This window comes from Kogia breviceps, chromosome 7 (assembly GCF_026419965.1).
Source record: "Kogia breviceps isolate mKogBre1 chromosome 7, mKogBre1 haplotype 1, whole genome shotgun sequence".
NCBI lineage: Eukaryota > Metazoa > Chordata > Mammalia > Artiodactyla > Physeteridae > Kogia > Kogia breviceps.
This window is the reverse complement of record NC_081316.1, coordinates 75,399,927-75,426,092: the sequence shown is the minus strand read 5'-3', so window position 1 is coordinate 75,426,092 and position 26,166 is coordinate 75,399,927. Positions and strand designations below refer to the sequence as shown.

The 26,166-nt window shown below is 39.9% G+C and overlaps 1 protein-coding gene across 2 annotated transcripts; it reads left to right on the top strand.

Annotated features, from left to right (window-relative positions):
* The first annotated feature begins 432 nt into the window (after positions 1–432).
* Positions 433–25,132, top strand: CTR9 (CTR9 homolog, Paf1/RNA polymerase II complex component). 2 transcript variants are annotated; one of them, XM_059067900.2, is made up of 25 exons: positions 433–688; positions 2,218–2,316; positions 4,014–4,253; positions 4,768–4,885; positions 5,592–5,681; positions 6,743–6,891; positions 8,010–8,117; positions 10,735–10,842; positions 10,950–11,186; positions 11,418–11,507; positions 11,622–11,750; positions 11,861–12,044; positions 13,337–13,425; positions 13,936–14,121; positions 14,210–14,297; positions 14,440–14,588; positions 16,680–16,796; positions 16,937–17,082; positions 17,996–18,067; positions 19,212–19,347; positions 19,497–19,643; positions 20,258–20,415; positions 21,463–21,559; positions 21,783–21,895; positions 24,043–25,132. In XM_059067900.2, the coding sequence occupies exons 1-25, from the start codon at positions 644–646 to the stop codon at positions 24,482–24,484; spliced, it is 3,537 nt and encodes a 1,178-aa protein (XP_058923883.1). In that variant the 5' UTR covers positions 433–643; the 3' UTR covers positions 24,485–25,132. The 2 variants fall into 2 exon arrangements, with proteins under 2 accessions (XP_058923883.1, XP_058923882.1); XM_059067899.2 differs by having other exon boundaries at positions 465–688; positions 11,418–11,750.
* The last annotated feature ends 1,034 nt before the right edge of the window (positions 25,133–26,166 follow it).

Below are 26,166 nucleotides of genomic sequence, written 5' to 3'. Positions count from 1 at the left end.
TAAATTTAACAAAGTTTCCACTTAAAGGTTTTGAGGGAGGTGGGAGGAAACACAAACATCAAACTGGTATTTTTTTAAAGATAGTTGTGTAACATGCTGAAACTGGATTGGAGTTTGGGACCAACAGTGGATGAAGTATTGGGTAAAACAGGAGACTTGCAGGAAAGTGATGATATTGTTTTGGGCTAGAATGGAGGTGGTGATGAAGCCGATACATATAAGAGGCACTTGGTAAAAATGACAGACGGCGGATACGCCCTCTGCGTATTTATTCCGGCGCCTGTAAGGTTTCAGGTTCAGTAGCCTCAGGCCTTCGGAAAGGTGGGCAGGCCAACGGAAGCCTCCGAGCACTCCTCCTAAAGTCGGAGAACCTGAGCCACGGGAGGAGCCGTCCCATCGGACAGGCCCTCCCGCGGGGAAAGTTTCCGGGGCAGGGGGAGGGGCTGCCGGAAGTCGCCGGTCGCAGTCTGCTGTTCGTTGTTTGAGCTGCTGACGGGAAGGAGAAGCCCGAGCTTCGGCGGCGCCGCGGGGCGGCAGTCACGACCGGAGCCCGAGCCGCCGCTAACCTCTGGACGAGCTAGAAGCCAGGAGCACCAGCTGCGGAGCGGCGGGGCCGAACGCCCGCTCGCCTTCTGATCTCGCCATGTCGCGGGGCTCCATTGAGATTCCCCTCCGGGACACTGACGAGGTAAGTGTCGAGAATGGGGGAGGGTGGGGACCTTGAACTTGGACGATCTCCCCCTCACCCTTTCTCTCGACTTCGTTTCCGAAGCGAGAGCACCCTCTCCCCAGATCCAACTACCCGGCCGAAGCTCCGATCACGTCTTTCCCCAGCCCCTGCGCCCTCCCAGGCTGGGAACATCAGGTCCCAGCAACCTCGAAGCCACCCCGAGAAGGAATTCTTTAAAGTTCCCCACCAACCTGTCCGTACTCTGCTCTTTTCCTAATTCAGGAGCACAGGGGTGTGACAGTGCCTGATAAAATATAAGGCACCTCATAGATCACAGAGGTGGGCGCAGATGTCACTGTGTTCTCTCTGCTACTCAAACTAAGTGTCTCTCCCTGGGAATATATAGGATGTCGCCTTTCCTCCCTTAGAAACTCGAGTGTCATGGTGCACCACATCTACCACACAAGGCTCCATCAACGAAATAGAGACCCCAAGATAATAGCCGCTGCAGTGTGCTGATAGAATTAACCCCGTCTCCCTTCCTGTCGCCTCTTTTATGGGTGGCCTATGGCTTGTCTGAGTAAAGCCCTCAGAATTTACGTTGTCTTATTGGATATCTCATACTCTTACTTTTGATTGAGGTACAATATTGAGATATGTTTCACTTACCGTAAAATGCAGTGGTTTTTAGCAGTGTAACCATCACCACTATCTAATTCCAGAACATTTTCCTACTGTTATTTTTGTGCCACATTCAGGAGTGTGTGTGACACAAATGATGCCTCCATGATTAGTGTGTACGATGGCGCTCAGCTTTGCATTGCCTCTAGGATTGTGCTTCTCAAGTTGTCAGACCGGGACTTCCCTGGTGGCACAGTGGTTAAGAATCCGACTGCCAATGCAGGGGACACGGGTTCAAGCCCTGGTCCGGGAAGATCCCACATGCCGCGGAGCAACTAAGCCCGTGCGCCACATCTACTGAGCCTGTGCTCTCCAGACCGCGAGCCACAGCTGCTGAAGCCCGCATGCCTAGGGCACAGGCTCTAGGCACAAGAGAAGCCACCGCAAGGAGAAGCCGACGCACACTGCAGTGAAGAGTAGACCCCGCTCCCCACGGCTAGAGAAAGCCTGCGTTCAGCAACAAAGACCCAATGCAGCCAAAAATAAAAATAAAAAGTTGTCAGACCGAGTCTCAGAGTCTGTGGCATCAGTCTCTGGGGTGCTTATCTGTACTTTACCTGTGTTATACGTTACGCAGGGTTTCCTCTTAGTTTTTTCAGTAAGCAAAGCTTTCGTAGCATTTTATAGTTCTATTGATTTGAGGACAACTAGCAGGGTTTGTTTGCTATGCTTTAATATTACCATATAGCATATTTGTCATATGCTCCTTAAATGTTTTTTAATGTATGTTTGTTCAGCCCTATTGAAAGTGAACACAAATCCTATGTATAACCATACTGATGTATCTTTAGGAAAGCAGCAGTCAAAGAAGAAATGTGAATTTAAAAAAGAAAAATAAGAGTTAAAACCTACATTTTGTATTTTAGGTCATTGAACTTGACTTTGATCAGTTACCGGAGGGAGATGAAGTTATCAGTATTCTGAAACAGGAACATACACAACTGCACATATGGATTGCTTTGGCGGTGAGTATTCATGTGAGAAATATTTTTTATATGTTGACTGGAAAAAATATGTGGTTCTGTTTTCAGATACAGTAATAGCCAGCTTGGGTGAATGATAGATAGTACCATGTATATGGAAGTTAACTGTATTAAAGGCAGGTTTACTAAGTGATGTGTTGGCCTCTGGTAAATTAGTATATGTTGGTAAAAGCAGAATTCATTTAAGTTAAAGAGTACTCTATATTGAGCATTTGATTATTTAGTGATTACTCAGCGAAGACTGGCTTATGGTTTGTAGAAAAACTGAGAAAAAACGAGGTGCCACAATTTAAACAATCTTAACACCCTCTACCCTCCCCAGCACCAACTGCATAATGATGTTTCTTTTTTGTGGGAACATTAAAGTAAATGATTATGAATAAAATGTAGTAAATACTTTGATCATTATTCCTAAGCAAGTTTGTCACAGGTCCCTTTCACGTAAAGATACATAGGAGGCCTCTGACCTTGAAGGGTCAGAGAAGTAGATCTGGAATTGGGCTTGTGTCCAGTGCTTAAGCCTAACTCTTAAAGAGTATCTTATATATGGATTTACAGAGAGGTACTTTCAGTGACAAGCAGTGCCCTCCTGACTTGAAGTACTAAGTTTTCCTAGTCTTTGGAGAACAAGACATTAATGCTTGTCACATATTTTTTAAAACCAGAAGGGAATTTAGTATTTTTTAGTACAAATGCCTCCTTTAACAGCACTTACATGAAAATTGAAGACTTGGAGGGTTAGCATGGAACCTGTAGTAAAATAAATTCATGAAGCATTGTGGGCTGTAGGTTGTTACACTAGAAAGGATGTAGGCTTTGGGATTAGAGAGTCCTTTGTTCAAATTCCAACTCGGCTACTAACTAGACAGATGATCTACCTTCTGAGTCTATTTCCTCATCTTAAATAGGGGGTTGTTAGCACTCACCTTAAGGGTGGTTGTACAGATTAGAGATAATGTATATGAAGCTCCTGGCATTGTTTGTGGCCCACAGTAAGGGGTTGATAAATGGTGGATATTCCTTTTATTATTAATAAATGAAACAGATACCCAGGGAAGTTATTCAGCAGACCTGAAGTCATAGATAATTTTTGGTGGATCTATAATTAGAACCCAAGTTTTCTGTTTGGAATTCTTTATACCCTCTCACTGTTGCTTTCTCTCTTGGGCTCTGATTCAGTTTGAAATCAACTATTGCTAGGTAAGAAAATGGAAGCATTTATAGTGATTATAATTTTTTAAACAGTTTTATTAGGTATAATTCATCTATAGTAAACTGCACATATTTCACATGTACCATTTGAGAAGTTTTAGCATATATGTACACCTGTGAAATCATCACCACAATCAAGATAACAAATATATCCATCACCCCTAAAACTTTCCTCCCACCTCTCCCTTGCCCCTCCACAGTGCCCAGGCAACCCCTGATCTGCTTTTTGTCACTAAAGATTAGTTTGAGATTTATCCATGTTGTAGCATGTACCCAATAGCTCCTTTTTACTGCCGAGTAGTAGCCATTATACAGATAGACCACAGTTTGTCCGTTCACCTTTTGCTCAACAATTTAGTTGTTTCCTGTTTGGGGCTATTACACATAAAGCTGCTATAAACATTTGTGTACAACTTTTTGTATTGACATATCCTCCAGTAATTCTAGTTTGATTCTTTACCTTATAGCTGGAATACTACAAGCAAGGAAAAACAGAAGAGTTTGTAAAGTTGTTGGAAGCAGCGCGTATAGATGGCAATTTGGACTACAGAGACCATGAAAAAGACCAGATGACTTGCTTGGATACATTGGCAGCCTATTATGTACAACAGGCTCGGAAGGAGAAGAATAAAGACAATAAGAAAGATCTTATTACACAGGCAACCCTATTGTATACGATGGCAGATAAAATTATTATGTATGATCAGGTAAATTAAATCAGATATCTTTGAATTTATGAATGGGAAAAAAAATACCACATGAAAGTAAAATGTGTATAACAGGCAACAGATTTTCTTTCAGTTTTTCGTAAAATAACATAGTTGATAAGAATAGTCAAAAAGAAGAGTTCCTTAAAAAAATAGAAATTTCTTTGGTCCTTGTACTGTTGAAGTAATATGGGCAAATTTGGCATGTGAAACTTATCCACATGTTGAGTTGGTAATTCCAACATCCTCAGGTGAACTTCAAGCATATTTTAAGGAGTTTGAACTTATCTTTTTGTCATCATTCCTGGCACAGACAACTTGCGTTTCGGGATAGTTCCTCAATCTGCACTTAAGAATTGCTTACTGGTAGTTTAAACACATTACAGTGATAGAGGAATTTGTGTGATGAGCCACTTCCTTCCTATATGGTTTTCATTTTCATGTTACACATTTGTGTTAAATTGTGGTTAGTCCCGGATAAAGTCAAGTCTAAGATGATGCATTTCTTTTTCAGAACCATTTGTTGGGAAGAGCCTGCTTCTGCCTACTTGAAGGTGACAAAATGGATCAGGCTGATGCACAATTTCATTTCGTACTCAACCAGTCTCCAAATAATATTCCAGCCCTTCTTGGTAAGTCATTTTTGGCAACCATCTTAGGAATCTGTATTTTTCAGCTATGCCTAGAATGTATTTCTTTGTTGATGACTCCTTAGTAACTGGGCTGGACAGCAAAGTAGAAGAGCTTTACCTTATTAAAAATAAAACTGGGGCTTCCCTGGTGGCGCAGTGGTTCAGAGTCCACCTGCCGATGCAGGGGACACGGGTTTGTGCCCCGGTCCAGGAAGATCCCACATGCCGCGGAGCGGCTGGGCCCGTGAGCCATGGCCGCTGAGCCTGCGCATCCGGAGCCTGTGCTCCACAATGGGAGAGGCCACAACAGTGAGAGGCCCGCGTACCGCAAAAAAAAATAATAATAAAAAACAAAAACAAAAGAAACTATTACAATAGATCATTGTTTCTGTTGAAATTACAGAAATAAGATATATACCAGTTAAGCATAATTTGTTATACACTTCTAAAGCGTCAATAAACAATCTATTTGGACAACTCTAAGCTACTTTAATTATTTTATAACATTTAACATAATACAGTACCATTCTATTTATAGGCATAGATTAATATACCCTCATGGAAAACAAGTTTAAATATGAAATCATTTTTACTATTTTCAAGTATTTCTTACTGAGAGATATATTTGATTTAGGTGAGTTAGTAGAGAGCATATGAGACTTGTGTTCTTTAATAAGTGCATGTTTATTTTAAAAAATCATTACAGGTAAAGCTTGCATTTCATTCAACAAGAAGGATTACAGAGGAGCTCTCGCTTACTATAAGAAAGCCTTGCGAACTAACCCAGGATGTCCAGGTAAGAGAAAAACTGTAAGTCTAGGCTGTGTATGATCCAACTTAAAATATTGATATTTGATTCAAAAGCTGCATAGTAGATCATAATATAATCTTTTTGCCCTATACTATTTTTCTTTCCAAAATCTCATTCATTTAGCAAATTTTGAAGTCAAATGTAAAATGTTTCCAGAAGGAGAGGGTGTCGGTGTCAAATTCTGTTGTTAGGCCAAGTAAAATAGGGAATGAAAGTTGATCATTGGATTTGGCAGCATACAAATCATTAGTGACTTTGATAAAGCAGTTTTACTGGAATGGTGGAGGTGAGATACTCATTGGGGTGGAGTCAAGAGAGAAAAGGGAAGGAAAGGAATTGGGAGGCAGCAAATGTAGATCTCTCAAGGAGTTTTACTATCTAGGGAAGAGTAGGAATGAATTGACAACTGGAAAGGGAAATGGAATCAAGAGGGGATTTTTTTAAGATGCGAGAATGTATATGGATGACAATGATCTAGTTGAGAGGGAAAATTTGATGATGTGGGAAAAATAGGGCAGGGTTGCAGTAGCAGTGTCCTTAGATGAGAAGGGGTAGGATCTAGTGAACAGTGGAGAGATTATCCTTAGAAACATGGTTGTGTTTTGGCATGGCTTTGAAATTGGGAAGCATTTATAAGCATAGCTCTGCAGATGTGCGTGTAGTCAGTCACATATTTAAGCCTTTAATGAAGCTTTTTGTTCTCTGTTTAAAAATTGTTCTTTAAAAATTAGATATTGAAGGTACAGTGTAGCCAGAAGTGTTGGAAGACAAGAAAAATACCACTATTATAGGTGTTCTGTTCTATGGTGAGAAAGGTATCCCTGACGAGGGGGTAAGGGTTGGGAGGTGTGAGGGGAGAGTGGTATGCTCTGACCTCCAGTGAAAGCAAGTTTGTGATACACCCAAAGATTTTATAGTATAGTTATACTGAGGTTAATTCTGCGATTTTGCAACTAATAAATAGAGAATGTTTAAGCATTAAAAAAACTTGAATCCTAAAAATGCCCTAGTTTGACAGACTGAATGACTTGATTTTATTTTTGTAGCGGAAGTTCGTTTAGGAATGGGCCATTGCTTTGTGAAACTTAACAAATTGGAGAAGGCTCGTCTGGCATTCAGCAGAGCCCTGGAACTCAATTCCAAATGTGTGGGAGCATTGGTGGGACTGGCTGTTCTAGAACTCAACAATAAAGAGGTATGTGAGTGAAAAAACTGTCTAGTTCCTGACTGATTTGTCAGGTGAATAGTATTGAATTATATATTGAATTATATCTCAACAGAGCTGTTAAAAAATGCAATCTTTTGGAGTCTTTTCTATTATTTGCCTTAGCAGTAAATTATTTAGGACAGTGATATCAAGTATATTTACTACATGCACCCAATTTCAAAGGGCAGGAAATGCTTTCCAGTGGCAGTGTTTCTGCAGTTAAGCATGTTAAGAAAGCTAAATTCTAGAAGTTTACCTTACTATTTGAATTTATTTTTATTATTTTTTCTTTAATTTTTAAAGATTACTTTCCATTTGCAGTTATTACAAAATCTTACCTATATTCCCCATGTTGTACAGTACATCCTTGAGCCTATCTTATACCCAATAGTTTGTACCCCCCACTTTCCCACCCCTATATTGCCCCTCCCCCCACTGATAACCACTAGTTTGTTCTCTATATCTGTGAGGTTCCTTCTTTTTTGTTATATTCACTAGTTTGTTGTATTTTTTAGATTCCACATATAAGTGATATCATACATTATATATCTTTCTCTGACTTACTTCAGTTAGCATAATACCTTCCAGGTCCATCTATGTTGCTGCAAATGGCAAAATTTCATTCTTTTTTATGGCTGAGTAGTATTCCATTATATATATATATATATATATATATATATATATATATATATATACCATATCTTCTTTATCTATTCATCTATTAATGGATACTTAGGTTGTTTCCATTATCTTGGCAGTTTCCATATCTTGCTATGAATTTTGGGGTTCGTGTATCATTTCGGATTAGTATGTTTTTTTTTTTCAGATATATACCCAGGAGTGGAATTGCTGGGTCATATGGTAGTTCTGTTTTCAGTTTTTTGAGAAACCTTCATACTGTTTCCCACCGTGGCTATGCCAATTTTCATTCTCACCATCACTGTTTGAAATTTTTTATCCCTGATGATTAACTAAAACAAGAGCTATATTTTGCTATCTGAACTTAGATTTGTATAATCTTATTTCTTCAACTATAAAGGAAACTTTGAAAAAGTGCTATTTAAGTAATATTTCACTCAACCCTGCCATCATTGTTTTTCTTTTAGGCTGATTCCATCAAAAATGGTGTCCAACTTCTTTCCAGAGCCTATACTATTGATCCTAGCAACCCTATGGTATTGAACCACTTGGCAAATCACTTTTTCTTCAAAAAGGTAGGAGAAATTATTTATTAAAGTTGTTTAATTTTAAAGCCTGATTATTGTTTTTCTGTACTGCAGGTGATACTTTATCTTTTTAATTTGGAAAGAAATTTGAATAAAGAGTTCTTTTTCAAGTTAGAGTTTGTATTAGTATCTGGGGATACTAATTAGTATCTGGGTATGTTTGTTCATTCATTCATTCATTCATTCATTTAATAATTATTGACCCTGTATACTGTACCCAACATTGTGATAGGGATGTGGAGTTCAGTAAGATGTGGTTTCTGCACTCAAGGAGTTGTTTCATAGAAAACACAGACATGGGAACAAATGTAAATGTAAAACTAAAGGTGTCTGCCCTGCTGTGATAAAGAAATGAAAGAGGAAGTGATTAAGGAGAGTTTTCATCACCAAGAATGAGAAAGCTCTTGAACTACATTTTTAGAAGGTCACTAGGTGGCTGAAAGAAGACAGGCACAGATCTATGAAATGGTCTTAGTAGTTTAGTAAGAGTGTAGCATATGGTGAAATTTTTGCTTGTTTATTTTCACATGTTGATCATGATGTAATTTTTTAAGTTGCCACTGACTGTAAAAGCAGTGGCATTCTAGGTTTCTCAAATACTAAAAATGTTTTTATATAGTTAGTAAGCATGAGTTTAATCAGTCATTTTGAAACCAGGTACTAAATTATACCAAGAACTTTAATTAAATAGCAGTTTAGGTAAAAGTTCACAAAACTGCATCAATTCTTATTAGTAATAGATGCTGTGTTGCTGTTATCGTTACTATTAATATGCATTGTATGCTTGTAAAATGCTAAGTACTGTTAAAAGTGCATGCTATGAATTTATATGATATTCAAAATAATCCTATGAGGTAGGTAATATTTTCCTCATTTTGTGGATGTAATGGAAGCAAGATTTAATAGCCTGAGGTCATACAGCTATTCACCATGATGCTTTGCTCTCTCTGGCTGTAGAGTTTAAGATAAAACAGTTACACAAGTTAGTTTGGTTTTTACTGGAAAAACAGCAACAGCACAAAAACAGAGGATGGATGATTCTAAATATTTGAGGGCATATCTAGTAGTCATTGTTCACAGCCGTTAGGACAGCCTCCTTGAACCAAATGAGAATAATTCAGTTTTTAATTTTCAATGCTAGTCACCCTTCCACTGCTGAAGATAATGACTTGCTTCTACTGAGAACAATCAGTATATTCAGAACCTTAAAGATTACATAGGTGAAATATGTAAATCAAGCCAGTATATTTGAGTGTTACTGAACACCTGATCTGTGATCAGCACTGTGCCAGGTGTCATGAGGTCATCTTGCACTGGATATATGTCTTTAAGGTTTACAGAGCATGTTTACATATGTTTTCTCAGTTTGTCATTACAACAGCCCTAGAAGGAAGGCAGGGTATTTCCATATACTCGTTCTAGTGAACAGTATATAAATTAAGCCAAAAGGCTGTGTCATGTAATTAAAAGTGTGGAGTTTGAATCACTTGGTTCAAATTCTGGCATCACCATTGTATATAGTTCTGTGGCTTTGGGCAAATAAACTAATAATTTCCCTAAACTTTAATTGCCTCACTTGTAAATTAGTAATAATACCTACTGTATAGGATGTGAGGGGTGGTAGTTAGGATTAAATGTAATATGCATATTAAATACTTATCTAATGTAAAACACTCAGTTCCTGATAAAATCCCATTATTATTTCTAATGTAAAAATTAAAAAATGTCGGGCTTCCCTGGTGGCGCAGTGGTTGAGAGTCTGGGAGAGGCCACAACAGTGAGAGGCCCGCGTACCGCAAAAAAAAAAAAATGTCAAAAGTGGTCATTGACCAAATAAAAACTCTACTTCAGACCAGATTTCTAGTCAAATGAATAAAACACATTCCTATTAAAACTGGAAAGTTGTTTCTACACCTGATGTATGAACTCTGACTTTGAGACACTTGGGAGATTAATCCAAAGGAAAGTCAGGCCTAATAGAAAGGTCATGACCCATGCATTCAAATAGAGCTGAGTACAAGTCCAAGTGCTGGCACTTGCTACCCTCATGTGATAGAACATAGCCTTGGAGTCAGAAAAAAAAAAAAACCCACTAAATTGAGATTCTAGCTTTTCACCTTAGATAACAAACTTTACTTCTTTAAGTGTCTATTTTCCCATCAATAAAATGGTAATAATGACACACTTTGCAGGAAGGTTGATTAAGCTTAGAACTAATATAAGTATCATACCTAGCAGAGGGCTTTGGATATAATAGTTCTCAATAAATTGTAACTGCTTCCGTTACTGTTAATAAAGGACTTAACCTCTCTTGGGTTTTCTCATCACAAAAATAGGGACTAATGCCTCAAAGGATTGTTGTGGGGATTAAATGAAGTAATAGATGTACTGGGGAAATGTTAAGTACTGTACAACTGTTAGTTCCCATCTTCCCTGAATTTACCAGCAAGGGGAATGAGGAAAATGATTTGTAATCCTGGATACAGTGCTGTTATTGTTCACTCAATGAACAGATTTTAAAAGTGAAATTTGAGGAAGCCTTATGACTGAGACTGGTCTAGTTGTTTGGGTTCACTCAATTGAGTTTTGGATCTTCCTTGTTCAGGATTACAGTAAAGTCCAGCACTTGGCTCTCCATGCATTCCATAATACAGAAGTGGAGGCCATGCAAGCAGAAAGTTGCTATCAGTTGGCTAGATCATTCCACGTCCAGGTAAGTTAACTTTACACCCTCTCTAAATATGTAATTCTTTAATGGTTTTCCAAATCATTTAAAAACTTTTGTACATATTGTTGGCCTTGTTTTATTTCATTTTGTAGGAAGATTATGACCAAGCTTTCCAGTACTACTATCAAGCCACACAGTTTGCCTCATCCTCTTTTGTGCTGCCTTTTTTTGGTTTGGGACAAATGTACATTTATCGAGGTGACAAAGAAAATGCATCTCAGTGCTTTGAGAAAGTTTTGAAAGCTTATCCTAATAATTATGAAACTATGAAAATTCTTGGCTCTCTATATGCCGCCTCAGAAGACCAAGAAAAACGAGATATCGCCAAGGTATGTTTTAATAATCTAAAATTTTATTTTATTTTCTGTTAGCTATCTCTAGATGCACATTCCTCATTTCTTGTTATTGCTAGTAGAAATATGATGGACACAGTTTTGTTAGCCGAGTTTGTTGTAGTTGAACTAACAGTTGACTTATCAAACAGGGTAGAGTAGCCACCACATTTCACTGTCATACCCTATAGTTGGAATGCTTTAGCTTAATGATCTCTTTCATCCCAGGGCCATTTGAAGAAGGTCACAGAACAGTATCCTGATGACGTTGAAGCTTGGATTGAGTTGGCACAAATCTTAGAACAGACCGATATACAGGTATTTAGCCATGTTTTCCATCTGCTACCTGATGTGTTTTTGGTAAGCATGATGCAGTGTTTCTCTTCCTCTCATTTTCACTTACACTTTTTTCTGTCCACCATGAAAATACAGGGTGCCCTGTCAGCCTACGGAACAGCGACACGGATCCTTCAGGAGAAAGTGCAAGCCGATGTCCCCCCAGAGATTCTGAATAATGTGGGTGCCCTCCATTTCAGGCTTGGAAATCTGGGAGAGGCAAAGGTAGGAACATAGAAATAGTCCCTTCTTTTATACTATCAAGTTCAATGCACACTTTATCCTATGTATCAACCAAGTCTTTTAACAATGTAATTTTCTTTTCTTTCTCCTAGAAATACTTCTTGGCATCACTGGATCGTGCAAAGGCAGAAGCTGAGCACGATGAACATTATTACAATGCCATTTCTGTCACAACATCATACAATTTAGCCAGGCTGTATGAGGCGATGTGTGAATTCCATGAAGCAGAAAAACTATATAAAAACATCTTACGGGAACATCCTAATTATGTTGACTGTAGGAATTTTAAACTTTTTTTGTGTGTATTAAAATGTCCACAACAGCAGCAAAAAATTTAGCCTGAAAAAAATCTTTCTTAGAACCAGTAGTAAACAGTTTTAGGAAATTCCCTTGTGGTCCAGTGGTTAGAACTCCATGCTTCCACTGCAGGGAGCCTGGATTCGATCCCTGGCCAGGGAACTAAGATCCTGTAAGCCCCACAGTGCAGCTGTGGTGCAACCAAAAACAAAAGTTAAACAGTTTTGAAGGTTATATGCCCCCTTTTCTTCAAGGCAAATTTGTGGCCTTTAAAAAAAAAAAAAAAAAAAAAAAAGATGCAGCTTCAGTTAAATTTATGCTAGAAACAAAAAGAAACAACTAAAAACCAGTTGGACCATATTTTATAGACTAGGCCATCTTCAGTGGGTCAGCTACCTTTATTAGGCTTTTAACAACTCCTTGACATATTTGGTGATGGCTTTATCTTTATGATGGGTCCTACTTTGAATTCATATAAACATTTTGCAATGTTTATAATAGTGAGAAAGAACAGTGCTTTTCCTGGAAATAATTATTACTAAAAATGTCCTACCTTGAGTTTTTACAACCTAGACAATGTGAAATTTGGTAAGTTTTTAACTAAAAATAGTTTATATGCTGTACTTCCCTTAAAAGAACCTAAAGCTATGATGTTTTGACTCTGGTCAAATTAGGGGCTAGCAATTTGGCCCCTGTCATACTGTTATGGATGCAAAAGTGATTTAAAATAAATAAGGTTTTAGTTGAATGTCAGGCTAAATTTGAACTGAGTTGATAGGCAGTAGTAAGCCATTGTTGATTCCTGGAGAGAGTGACATTTTTGGGAGAAAATAGCAACATTTGTATGGCACTTTTTTTAATTTAAGTGAAGAGCCACAGTTAGAGGCCAGGTTTTCTAACTAGTAATCCCTAGTAGTCTGTGCTTTCACTGTCCAAGCACAGTGCTGTGCATCAGAGAGAAATTGGAAACAGAACAATGCTTTTAAAATAACTTGAGATGATGACTTGGTCCAGGGTGCTAGCCTGGGGAATGGAGTGGAAGAGATAATCTGAGATTTCAAACAGGAAGACTTGATGGTAGCAGAGTTGCTCTTGAATTTATTAGGTTATTAATTAGTTATATTGATGCTTGATATATTTTTACCTGTGGGACTTCTCTGTTCATTGTATTAATGTATTAATGAAAAACAAATGTTTCAAAAGTATGACTTTAAAATTATGATTCTACTTTATAGCTAATATTTTAAACATGAAAACTTGTATATTTTCAGGCTATCTGCGCCTAGGAGCCATGGCTAGAGATAAAGGAAATTTTTATGAGGCTTCAGATTGGTTTAAGGAAGCTCTTCAGATTAATCAGGTTGGTAATATTAACTCTTAGCTTTGAAAAATAATTATTTCACCATTTCCCCCCAGTAAATCAATTTCTCCTTTTAATGGCTATCGTATTTCTAGACTTGCATCTCCCTGTTTTTTTCATTTACTTGTTAAAGATACTAAAGGGTATAAAAGTCATCTAAACATTTGGATTGTGGCCCACGGTAAGGAATAGATTTCACACCACAGCCTAGTACGTACACACATGTGTATACAGACAACTGAAATCAAAGTTTTACAAATCATTTTGTGCTCTTTCCATAGGCAGTACATTGACATTTTTACTGTATTCCATTCTGTTACATTTCTTATGGTGATAACTAAACACTAAATTGATGTTACAAGTCACTGATCCATCTCAACTCTCAGTTTGAAAAACACTGTTTTAAATGTAGCTTGTAAACCTCTCCAGTAATGAGCTGTTGTGGAAAGATGATTGATCTCTCTGAATCCAAATTACAGATTTTGCTTCTTTTTATATGTGTGTTTTTAGGACCATCCGGATGCTTGGTCTTTGATTGGTAATCTTCATTTGGCAAAACAAGAATGGGGTCCAGGCCAGAAGAAATTCGAGAGGATATTAAAACAACCAGCTACTCAGAGTGACACTTATTCTATGCTGGCCCTTGGCAACGTCTGGCTTCAAACGTTGCATCAGCCCACCCGAGATAGAGAAAAGGTAATCTTTTTTCATCTCTTTAAAACAAAATTGATACTTATTTGATTCTTGTTTGAATTTTTTTTATAATGTTTGTATCTTTTTATAGGAAAAGCGTCACCAAGATCGTGCTCTGGCCATCTACAAACAAGTACTCAGAAATGATGCAAAGAATCTGTATGCTGCTAATGGCATAGGTAATTATACAGTTGGGATATCCATAATAATTTGTGAAATGAATGCTTTTGGAGAGATGTTTATAGATCAGAATTTCTCTCTAGTTGTTTTTCTGGCTACAACTAGAAAATTCTAATTCTGTGAACCTTTTTATAACTTTAGGAGCTGTTTTGGCCCACAAAGGATATTTCCGTGAAGCTCGTGATGTATTTGCCCAAGTAAGAGAAGCAACGGCAGATATCAGTGATGTGTGGTTGAACCTAGCACACATCTACGTGGAACAAAAGCAATATATCAGCGCTGTTCAGATGGTAATGTCTTATTTTTCAAGATATTTTTATTTTGTGTTCATGGTTGAGCACTTGTTTCCTTAACCATTCTGGTCCTGCCTTGGAGCTGGGTGCTATCTCTTACGATACTGTGTCTATTCAGAGGCTTATAATTATATATGGTTAAGGCCAGTCTTTGGTGTCCAGACAGAGATGTGAGTCCTAGTTCCACCTTTAATTGCATGTCTTGGACAAAGGACATCTTCTCTGAGCCAGTTTTCATATCTATAAACCAGAAATAATTGTACCTTAATCTCATAGAATTTTGTGAGCATCCAGAATGAAAAATACTTGGCACCATACTTGGCACTAGTTTGCCTCACATAGCAGTAAGTACCCAGAAGTTAGTGGGATTTAATATCCGTTTGCTTGTTTTACTCTCTTACTTCTCAGATGAGAGAACTGAGTTTCAGGAAGATTAAATGACATTTAAAATGAAACTCCATGGGGATAAGTTTTCATGGCTATAGAATTTTTTTTTTTTAATTCATTTATTTTGGCTGCACTGGGTCTTTGTTGCTGTGTGCAGGCTTTCTCTAGTTGCGGCGAGCGGGGGCTACTCTTCGTTGTGGTGCATGGGCTTCTCGTTGCGGTGGCTTTTCTTGTTGCAGAGCATGGGCTCTAGGCGTGTGGGCTTCAGTAGCTGTGGCATGTGGGCTCAGTAGTTGTGGCACATGGGCTCAGTTGCTCCACAGCATGTGGAATCTTCCCAGATCAGGGCTCAAACCCGTGTCCCCTGCATTGGCAGGCAGATTCTTAACCACTGCACCACCAGGAAAGCCCATGGCTATAGAATTTTATTATGCTTTTCATATTTGTTGATTACTTGAACTTGAAGTAAAAGATTCATGCTTATCATCTTTAGCATAGTAAAAAGTAAAAATGCTCTTATGGGGGAATTATTATGGTCAGAAAAAACAGGTTTCTGACCAAAGTTAGAAGATAGGCTCTGGGCTTCCTTGGTGGTGCAGTGGTTAAGAATCTGCCTGCCAATGCAGGGAACACTGGTTTGAGCCCTGATCTGGGAAGATCCCACACGCCGCGGAGCAACTAAGCCTGTGTGCCACAACTACTGAGCCTGCACCCTAGAGCCCGCGAGCCACAGCTACTGAGCCCACGTGCCACAGCTACTGAAGCTCACACGCTTAGAGCCCATGCTCTGCAACAAGAGAAGCCACCACAACGAGAAGCCCACGCAGCACAACCAAGAGTAGCCCCCTCTTGCTACAAGTAGAGAAAACCCGCGTGCAGCAAGGAAGACCCAACGCAGCCAAAAATAAATAAATAAATAAATAAATTTTTTTAAAAAAAGAATATAGGCTCTGGGAAGTGGTTAACGATTTTTCTTAAAAGGATGGGTATTATTATTATCTGGGGGGTGGTATTATTATTGTATTCAGAATATTGGAAAGGTCCTGGTCACAGGGACTTACAGAACCCAGATTGCATATGGTGGTCTAAGAGGTTGTGTTTTGGGAGGTGGGCCTTCTTGATCTGCAAATTAATTTCTAGGGGTATTCAGGGAAAAACCATCTAACCATCTTCCACAAAAAAGAACTTACCTATGACAAGATATGTTCCATGGTCAGAAAGTGATATGTTCACAGCAAAATTAATACCAGTATTGCTATATTGGTTTTACTAAGAAATTAACAGCAAGAACAGTGAGACTTATCATTCTCATTGCCAGTAGGTTCCACCAGTCCTAAAGAAAGGTGGTAGAGCACCTTAGGAGCCAGGTGTATGACTTCTAATTAGCTGTCAGTGAGCCTGTTCTAGATAGTATTGCTGAAGATACAAAAAAAGACCTTCCAATCTGTTTAACCTTTCAGTGTTGGTCGAAATTTCACATGGAAGAACTATTTCTAGTATGTAATTTTTCTTGTCAGGTTTTTATGTTGTGAAAAATGCTGGTGAGTGTAAAATATCGTTCTCAAATTAGTCTTTGAAATTAACCATTCAAAAGACAAAATACCTTTTCACATAGCTTTAAAATCGCTTGAAATTTTGTCACAAAATGACAATATCATTTAATCCTTTTTGTGTTTTAATTAACTTATTCTTTTATTGTAGTATGAAAACTGCCTCAGAAAGTTCTATAAGCACCAGAACACTGAAGTTGTGCTCTATTTGGCCCGGGCCCTCTTCAAGTGTGGCAAGTTACAGGAATGCAAACAGACTCTGCTGAAGGTAAAAAAGAACTCAATTCTATGCTGCATTGTATTTTTTATCCTGTTTTACGCATGCTTACACACCTAACACTCTATTTGACTAAAATCCTTTTCATATCATTATACCATATGAAAGATTTGCTTTGTTTTTGTTTATAGGCTAGGCACGTGGCACCCAGTGATACAGTTCTTATGTTTAATGTTGCCTTGGTCCTGCAAAGATTAGCTACCTCCGTCCTGAAAGATGAAAAGAGTAATCTGAAGGAAGTACTCAATGCTGTGAAAGAACTGGAGCTTGCACACAGGTAAGATTTTGTAGGAACAACCTTTGAAATGCTTTGTTTCTTTAAACCCACATGGCTCAAAGGAGAATCATTCTCTATTAGAATCATTCCAGCGATTTTTAAGCCAAAGCAGACAGCTTCCGCCAGGTGGCACCCAACTGTAGCCAGGATCCTGCTAGAATTGGATCATGTAGTCCGACCCCTAGAACTGGCTGGCTGGCTTTGCAAACTTACCCTGGATTTTTCATTGACCTGACAATAATATGACCCAGCATTTTACACACTAGAAATTTTTGGACTCCACTTACGCTGGTTTTACTTGTTATACTAGTGTCTTTTTATGCGATATTAGTTTTACTTAAGCTGAGATTAAGACCTTTACTCTTAAATATTGAATAAATTTATTCAGCTCAGCTCAAAATTTATGTAACCTTACAGTACTTATTTGGTTATTCAGTGTATGGTAAAATTAAAACCTGATATCTCTTCAGGTTTTGTCCAGCCTTATTTGAATTCTTGTTTAAGTATTCCTTGCCTTGCCTAATAGATTGTAAGTGCTTTTCATGGCTTAAGCCTCCTAACCTCCATGCTGACATATTTAGTAAATTTGGTGTTTAGTAAATATTCGTTGCTGGGATTGATTTTTGGTTGTTTGTGAATTTACTGATACTGTTAACTGTAACTTTATCATCATGAACTTACTGATATTGAGTGGTATATTGATGAGAGTCCTTCTTTAAGTGAGTTGTATATATTTTTTTCCTATCGAGATAACAGCCCTTCATGAATACATTCATTTAAGTATTAAGTATTCATTAAGTTTCAGTCAGTATGTCAGCCTCCTCTCAGACTATTTTTTTTAGAACAGATTAAAAATCTAAAGGGTCTGTTTCATTAATTTTTTTAAAGTATTTTATTTTCTCATTCTATTTAGATATTTCAGTTACTTGAGTAAAGTTGGAGATAAAATGAGATTTGATTTGGCCCTCGCTGCTACAGAAGCCAGGTAATGTTACTGTTTATGGAAGGTGACTCTTGGTGAGGCAGTGATAGCAGTGTGGACTGGGAGAGTGACACAGTAGTGAACGGGTTTCTGACCTTTCAGAGGTCAGTCTTTCATACTCCTCTCTGGGACACTCCAACCTGGACCAAGGCTTTTTCCTAAGGGTCCTTTCAGGGAATATGGCAAAGTTCAAGTACTTAAGTTGTATGGGAAAATACTTTTCTCTTTCACTAATGTCAGCTATGTAGTCAGAATCAAGACACGATTCCTGAATCTTGTCACATGTAAAGATAGTGTTGGGAATCTTTTTAGCTGTGCTTTGGGAGGAAGGTTATAATTTGCAAACTTAACATAGTTGACAGTATTGGCTTATGAGAAACTAAGTTAATTTTCCTAATTAAGACTTCCCGGGACGTCCCTGGTGGTGCAGCAGTTTGGAATCTGCCTGCCAGGGCTTCCCTGGTGGCACAGTGGTTGAAAGTCTGCCTGCCAATGCAGGGGACATGGATTCGTGCCCCGGTCCAGAAAGATCCCACATGCCGCGGAGTGGCTGGGCCCGTGAGCCACGGCCACTGAGCCTGTGCGTCTGGAGCCTGTGCTCTGCAACTGGAGAGGCCACAACAGTGAGAGACCCGTGTACCACAAAAATAACCAAAAAACAAAAAAAAGAATCTGCCTGCCAGTGCAAGGGACACAGGTTCGATCCCTGGTCTGGGAAGATCCCACATGCCGCGGAGCAACTAAGCCCATGTGCCACAACTACTGAGCCCATGAGCCACAACTACTGAGTCCACGTGCCACAGCTACTGAAGCCCACGTGCCTAGAGCCCATGTTCCACAACAAGAGAAACCACTGCAATGATAAACCACGTACTGCAACGAAGAGTAGCCCCCGCTCACCACAACTAGAGAAAGCCTGCACACAGCAACGAAGACCCAAAGCAGCCAAAAAAATAAGATAAAATAAAAATTTTTAAAAAGAAAACGGCTGAACAATTAAAAAAAAAAAAGACTTCCCTTAGGTATCACCTAATGATCCTGCTTCAAACTTTTAAATGTGTGTAAGGAATACAGATGCTCTAAGTTTTTTAATAAAAAGTATACTAGCTACATACATACATATTTCTCTAAATTTGGAATGTTCTAGGCAATGCTCTGACTTACTGAGCCAGGCCCAGTACCACGTGGCCAGGGCACGCAAACAGGACGAAGAAGAAAGGGAATTGCGGGCCAAACAAGAACAAGAGAAAGAACTGTTAAGGCAGAAACTTCTCAAAGAACAGGTATGTATTGTGTTTTCAGTTATACTAGAATTAAAGGTGTATATACACACACCTTGTATGTTAAAAAAGTTCTTCTGATGGTAGCCATGATTTTTTTTATCATAAGAACATTTTGGTGAGGTTTTTTCCTACTCCTTTTTTCCTCATAGGAAGAGAAACGTCTCAGAGAAAAAGAAGAGCAAAAGAAACTTTTGGAACAGCGGGCCCAGTACGTAGAGAAGACCAAAAATATTCTTATGTTTACTGGAGAGACTGAAGCAACAAAAGAAAAGAAAAGAGGTGGCAGTAGTGGACGGGTAAGATATGACTCCAGTTAGAAACGAAGCTAATTGGTTAAATTCACTCAGTACTTAGTCCTGAGCTTTGGCTTCCTCCTTTGCTAAAAGATAGTTTTCCAACAGAGACTGCTTTAAATGGTATCCAGTATTTAGAAATGCATTTCACTGTTAGCTGAGTACAGTTTACCTTGTAGCAACTTTGTAGTTGATGATTTTTGCTGTTTGAGGCATTCATCCCAATTAGAAGTTTTTAAAGTATGGGCCTCACCATGCACTTCTTCCATGTGACTTAGAACGGCTGTTCCCAACCTTTTTGTCACCAGGGACCAGTTTCATGGAAGACAATTTTTCCACGGATGGTGGCAGTGGGGAGGGGTGGTGGGGAGGTGTTGGTTCAGGTGGTAATGCGAGCGTTGGGGCGCGATGGGGAACGGCAGATGAAGCTTTGCTCGCTCGCCTGCCGCTCACCTCCTGCTCTGCGGCCCGGTTCCTAACAGGCCGTGGGCCAGTACCGGGCCATGGCCCGGGGATCAGAGACCTCTGACTTAGAGGACTGATGGGAAGTGGCCTCTTTCATACTTAGCAGTCCACCAACCAGGAAAGCAATGACTGTGATCTTGTTTGGCTTTCAGCGGTCCAAGAAGGGAGGAGAGTTTGATGAGTTTGTCAACGATGACACCGATGATGACCTGCCTATATCCAAAAAGAAGAAGAGAAGGAAGGGCAGTGGTAGTGAGCAAGAAGGCGAGGAGGAGGAGGGTGGCGAGAGAAAGAAGAAGAAGAGGAGAAGGTAGTGTCATGGAATCACCTGGGTTTTAAACCACCTCATGAAAGTAGCAAAAGAACTTTCACCTTCTGAATCTTAGGTTTAGAATCTGTGAACACCTTTTTATCACTTGATCCTCCCAGACAGGGAAGCCTTTCATTCCCCTACTTCCTACTTTAATCCTAAAATGGGCCCCACTACCAAATTCCCGGCCTGCTTGGAGTCTCCACACATGTCCACAGCTTTGCTTCGGAGAGCTCCGAGTCAGTCAATAATTACCTTTCTTATGACTGAAAATTGCAATATTTATTGGAAACTCTATGCAGTTTAGGATGAGAAACGTTAGTGTGTCCACACTGACTGTCCATCTTTGAAATCTTAGAAAAGCCACTGAGCCTCAGTTTCCTCTCTGTAAAATAGCGATGGCCCACCTCCTGGTTTTACAGGATGTATAAAATGTGAATTTATGTGAAAGAAGGGCCTTTTAATCCTCCTAGTGCCAGCCGCTGTTAGGATAAGTGGTGCCCTGCTCCCCTCTCACCTGGAAGTGCCCCTAAGCTTTCTGTTCCTCTCGTGGTGCCTCCGTGTCCGGGAACCTCCAGTCTTAGCTAGACCTGTTCTTTCCAACCCATGTCTGACTCTGCTTGTGGAATTCATTCAGACCTGTGGAATTGAAGCTGTGGCTGGATATTAGCAGGCCCGGGATGAGTAGTTGGAAGGGAAGAAAGAAGAGGGGAAGGAGGTTGAGTCTGGAGCCTGGGTCTTTTCTCACATCTTCTATCACTCACCAAGGGCAAGATTCAAGCTCATCTTAGATTAATAAGAGGGCTTAACAGTGACTCAGTTAGTCAGCAGACATGGCATAAATACAGCTTTTGCAGACTCCCGAGCCATGTGCAGCAAGAGTAAGTTGTGGTCTCTGCCCTTGAGGGGTGTACAGTCTGGTCGAGGCCAGCGCCTGTAGAGAAGGGTGTTCAAAATGACTAATACTATTTGAATGGCACAGAAGTCTTGGGTTTTATAGGCATGAGTGAATTGTGACAAACTTTCTCTTGGTGTTCACTATTTTAGACCCCCGAAGGGAGATGAAGGATCTGATGATGATGAAACAGAAAATGGCCCCAAACCGAAAAAGCGCCGTCTACCAAGAGCAGAGAAGAAGAAGGCTGTAAGTGTCCAGCACTGTGGTTTTCATCCCCAGTGGGCATAGAAGACTGCGGTACGCTAGAATACCTTCTTCCCTTGCGGTGTCTTCAAGTACAGACACTTGTTGAAGTTTGTTGGTTGCTGTATGATTGTATCAGTATCACTGCAGTGCAGACCCAGTTTAACAAGACATCCTAATGTAAAGAGTCTTGACCAATCTATTACGTTTGATCTTCTTTCTTCAGCCCAAGCCGGAACGTCTGCCTCCTTCAATGAAGGGAAAAATAAAATCCAAAGCCATAATATCATCAAGTGACGATTCATCTGATGAAGATAAACTGAAAATTGCTGATGAAGGGTAGGAATTTTTCACTTATGTTCTCCTAGTGAAGGATAACCAAGAGTGGTCACTGTGCCGAAGCATCATCTCTGCAGCTTCTTAGACTCTTAGGGCGGGAAGAAGCCTGAGCACACATCTCATTCCAGTCTTGTCATTTTGTCCTGCTAAATGTTTGTCCCTTAAAGAAAGAAACCTATTTTGAAATCTCATTTCTTCATCGATATTAGCTGAAATTTTCTATCATTTTGCTACACTGCCATTGACTGGCTTAAAGTATTAAGAGTAGCCTGATCTTGGTCGCAGGGAGAAAGGGACTTTCTTGACCATTTCTTCCCTTGTCAGGCAGGGATGACTCAGCACTGCCTGTTCTATGGAGGGCTTATCGTAGACTCCTCTAGCTCACAGCCTACTTGGTGAAACAATATTCTGTTTTACTTGTGCTGAACTTGCTCCTCAAGCTCTGCATTTGGATTCCTAGACTAAGTCTCTTAATACCATACTATGCTGGGTTCTTCTGACGGCCATCATTTCATTCATTCATTCAACGGACATTTGAACATCCATGCTATGAGATAGCAAGCTGAGTTCTGGGGATGCAGAGGATAAAGACATCGACCCCGCCCCCAAGGAATTTGTGCTTTAGAGACAGTGGAGAATGACAAATAAACCAAAACTACATTAGAGTGGGAAGATATCACTTACATTTTGCATTTATTGCTCTTCAGTGACCACATGTCATCTGGAGTTGAGGTAGTGGGGGGAATTATTGAGGTGTTTTTTTGTGGAAGAAAGGCTGTTTAAGTCTTAGAAGAAGAATAGAGAGTCCTAATCAACTGTACTTCAATAAAAAATAAAAATAATAAGAATTTTTTTAAAAATAAAAGGAAGGAGAGAGTCCTGGTTGGTTAGAGGTGAGGCAGGGGTGAGAGGTTAGCATGTCGAAGGGGCTAAGGGTCCCGGTGCAGGGCTGGTCTGGTAGGGTAAAGCATCTGTAAAGATCTGCAGTTCCCTTTTTCTCTGAAGATGCTGGTTGACACAGATTTGGATTGCTTTTTCCTAAAACACTGTTTCACCCTTGACCACAGTGTTACCCTGGTCCATTGATTACAGACGTGATGGTTAGACCTTCATGAAGTGTTTGCTTATTTGGCCAGATGGAATGGAGTGAATTAGATCCCAGGGGCCCACTGGCCCTTAGCGTGTATACAGAATGAGTTATGTGATGTGTGTCTAGGTTTCTTCTTTCAGATGTAAGCACAAAGAGCCTTTCTTTGGTCTGCAGGGATGTTTTCATTTCTAGGGAGAGTAGTATGTTTCACCTCCCTCACCCTTCTTAGACTGACCCTGTAGGATTTAATATTCCTTTCTTGGAATATCTGTCATGGAAACCAAAACCAAGGAATATGCCCGAGGAGAAGCATGTCCTCCTCTCCACAGCTCTGGTGGGGGAGCAGCTGTGACAGTAGTGAAGGAACTGTTCTTTCCTCCAAGAAGCCAAGATTCTCTGGGTGCCACTGCACCCCCAAGCATAAGCACAGGTCCCCTGCCCTTAACATCTGATAAGTAGAGGGGGAACTCTGGCAAAAGTACACAAACAAGCTGCAGAACCTTTTTATCTAACCCCAGCTTCCTATGTTGAGTAGGTCTAGTCGTGGCGGAGGGCACCGGACGGAAAGGGTGACTTCACTCCTCAGCGATCTTCTAGCACAGGTGGCAGTGGCACAGAGGAGCCAGCCTTGGGACAGAGTGCATTCTTCAGAGTCTCTGCAGCCCAGTGAGGTCCCGGGTTGCACCTCTGCCGCTGTGTATTGATTTATAAAGATAGATAAATGTATCCCTTCCTTTGCATAATTTTATGTACGAAATTGAGAAATGCTTCATTCTCATGAAGGGTTCCTGGGATGACCAGTGCGGTCACCCTTCACTGTCTATGTTCTGTCTCAGAGCTAAAGTGCCTTATTCTTTTTAAGTTTTTAATCCTCTCTTTCTTAATAACCCTATCACATTTACAAAAAAGCACACCAAAGGAATATCACAAAACGAACACCTGTGTCAACAGCGATGCGGTCAAGACATTAAATGCCCTTCTTTTTTCAAGCGCATCCCCGGTTTGTCAAGGCTCCCTCGGCCAGAACCCTGGTCTAACAAGCTTTTGTCTTTGCCAGACATCCCCGCAACAGCAACAGCGACAGCGACTCCGACGAGGGCCAGCGGCGGAAGACGGGCGCCTCCTCGGAGGAGAGCGACTCCGACGAGAACCAGAACAAGTCCGGCAGCGAGGCCGGCAGCCCCCGGCGGCCCCGGAGGCAGCACTCGGATGAGGACTCAGATAGCGACCAGCCGGCCAGAAAGCGCAGGCCCTCGGGCTCCGAACAGTCGGACAACGAATCCCTGCAGTCTGGGCGGAGCCGCTCCGGGGGCTCTGAGATGGACTCTCGGCCCGCGTCCCCCAGCGCCGAGTCGGACCGCTACTCCGAGAGAGCATCTGACAACGAGGGGTCCGGCCGAGGCTCTGGCAGAGGCTCCGGCAATGAATCCGAACCCGAGGGATCCAACAACGAGGCCTCGGATCAGGGCTCAGAACGTGGTTCGGATGATAGTGACTAGGCTTTATTTCATGAATAAGCTTCATCTCCGCAGGAAACTTTTTTAATATATGAAAGCTGTGATAAAAACATTTCAGGTGTTTGGTCAAACAGTGGTGGATCTTTCCTAAGGCAATTTTTTTCTCCTATCCATTTGTACGTTACTATGTCCCAAAAGATGTTTCCCTTGCGAGAGTCCGATATTTGAGTCTCTTGAGCAAAAGGTGACTATTCTTTATTATGGTACAATTCCACCTATCATATGTGAAAACCCCAGGAAGATAAACCACATGCTGAACCATTCCTCCCGAAGTTTGACTGAAACTGTGGCAGATGTCTCATCTTTGTATGTTAAGCAGCATATTATTAGGACTTTTATTGCAATCTTTTATCAAGTGGTGCCAGGAACTTGGTATTAATGTCTTTGTTCCATTTCAAGTTTAGATCAAGAATATTTTTATTTTCTGGAGGAAGAGGTATCTACTGTATAATTGCACCAAAGTACAAATGAAAGGAAGGTTTTCTGCAATAGTGTAATACTGCAGCCATGTAGATAAAATGACAAATATATCATTTGTTAGGTTGAATAAGATGTGGAAAAATGCTTCTCTGTTAGTAGTATACAAAGACCTACCTAAGCCACATAATAAAATTCTTTTACCAACTTTTATGTGTAACTTTGTGTCACATTTTTTTGCTCAGTACATTTGTATATGAAAATTTAGCATCTATAAAAATATGCAAATATTTGGAAGAAACTGAGCTAAGCTGGAGGTTGTTTACTCAAAAGTTTTGTAATTTTTTTTAACATCTTTATTGGATTATAATTGCTTTACAATGTTGTGTTAGTTTCTGCTTTATAACAAAGTGAATCAGTTATATGTATACATATATCCCCATATCCCCTCCTTCTTACATCTCCCTCCTACCCTCCCTATCCCTATCTCGGTTAAGTGTAAGGTTAAGTTGTTTATTTGAGATTTTTCTTGTTTCTTGAGGTAGGATTGTATTGCTATAAACTTTCCTCTTAGAACTGCTTTTGCTGCATCCCATAGGTTTTGGGTCATCCAGTTTTCATTTTCATTTGTGTCTAGGTATTTTTTTAATTTCCGCTTTGATTTCTTCAGTGATCTCTTATTTAGTATTGTATTGTTTAGCCTCCATGTGTTTGTAAGATTTTTTCCTGTAATTGATATTTAGTCTCATAGCATTGTGGTTGGAAAAGTTACTTGATGTGATTTCAATTTTCTTAAAGTTATGAAGGCTTGATTTGTGGCCCAAGATATGATCTATCCTGGAGAATGTTCCATGAGCACTTGAGAAGAAAGTGTATTCTGTTGTTTTTGGATGGAATGTCCTATAAATATCAATTGTCCATCTTGTTTAATATATCATTTAAAACTCGTGTTTCCTTAGTTATTTGCATTTTGGATGATCTGTCCATTGGTGAAAGTGGGGTGTTAAAGTCCCCTACTATTATTGTATTGTCAATTTCCCCTTTTATGGCTGTTAGCATTTGCCTCATGTATTGAGGTGCTCCTATGTTGGGTGCATAAATATTTATAATTGTTGTATCTTCTTCCTGGATTGATCCTTTGATCATTATGTAGTGTCCTTCTTTGTCTCTTGTAATAGTCTTTATTTTAAAGTCTATTTTGTCTGATATGAGAATTGCTATGCCAGCTTTCTTTTGATTTCCATTTG

What these genes read in the sequence shown, in the direction of transcription:
- CTR9 (XM_059067899.2), top strand. Translation starts at nt 644, where the DNA reads ATGTCGCGGGGCTCCATTGAGATTCCCCTCCGGGACACTGACGAG. An exon ending in TAGAACTCAACAATAAAGAG is followed by an intron (nt 6,892 to 8,009) that starts GTATGTGAGTGA and finishes TTTTTCTTTTAG; the next exon opens with GCTGATTCCATCAAAAATGG. An exon ending in AAAAACGAGATATCGCCAAG is followed by an intron (nt 11,187 to 11,417) that starts GTATGTTTTAAT and finishes CTTTCATCCCAG; the next exon opens with GGCCATTTGAAGAAGGTCAC.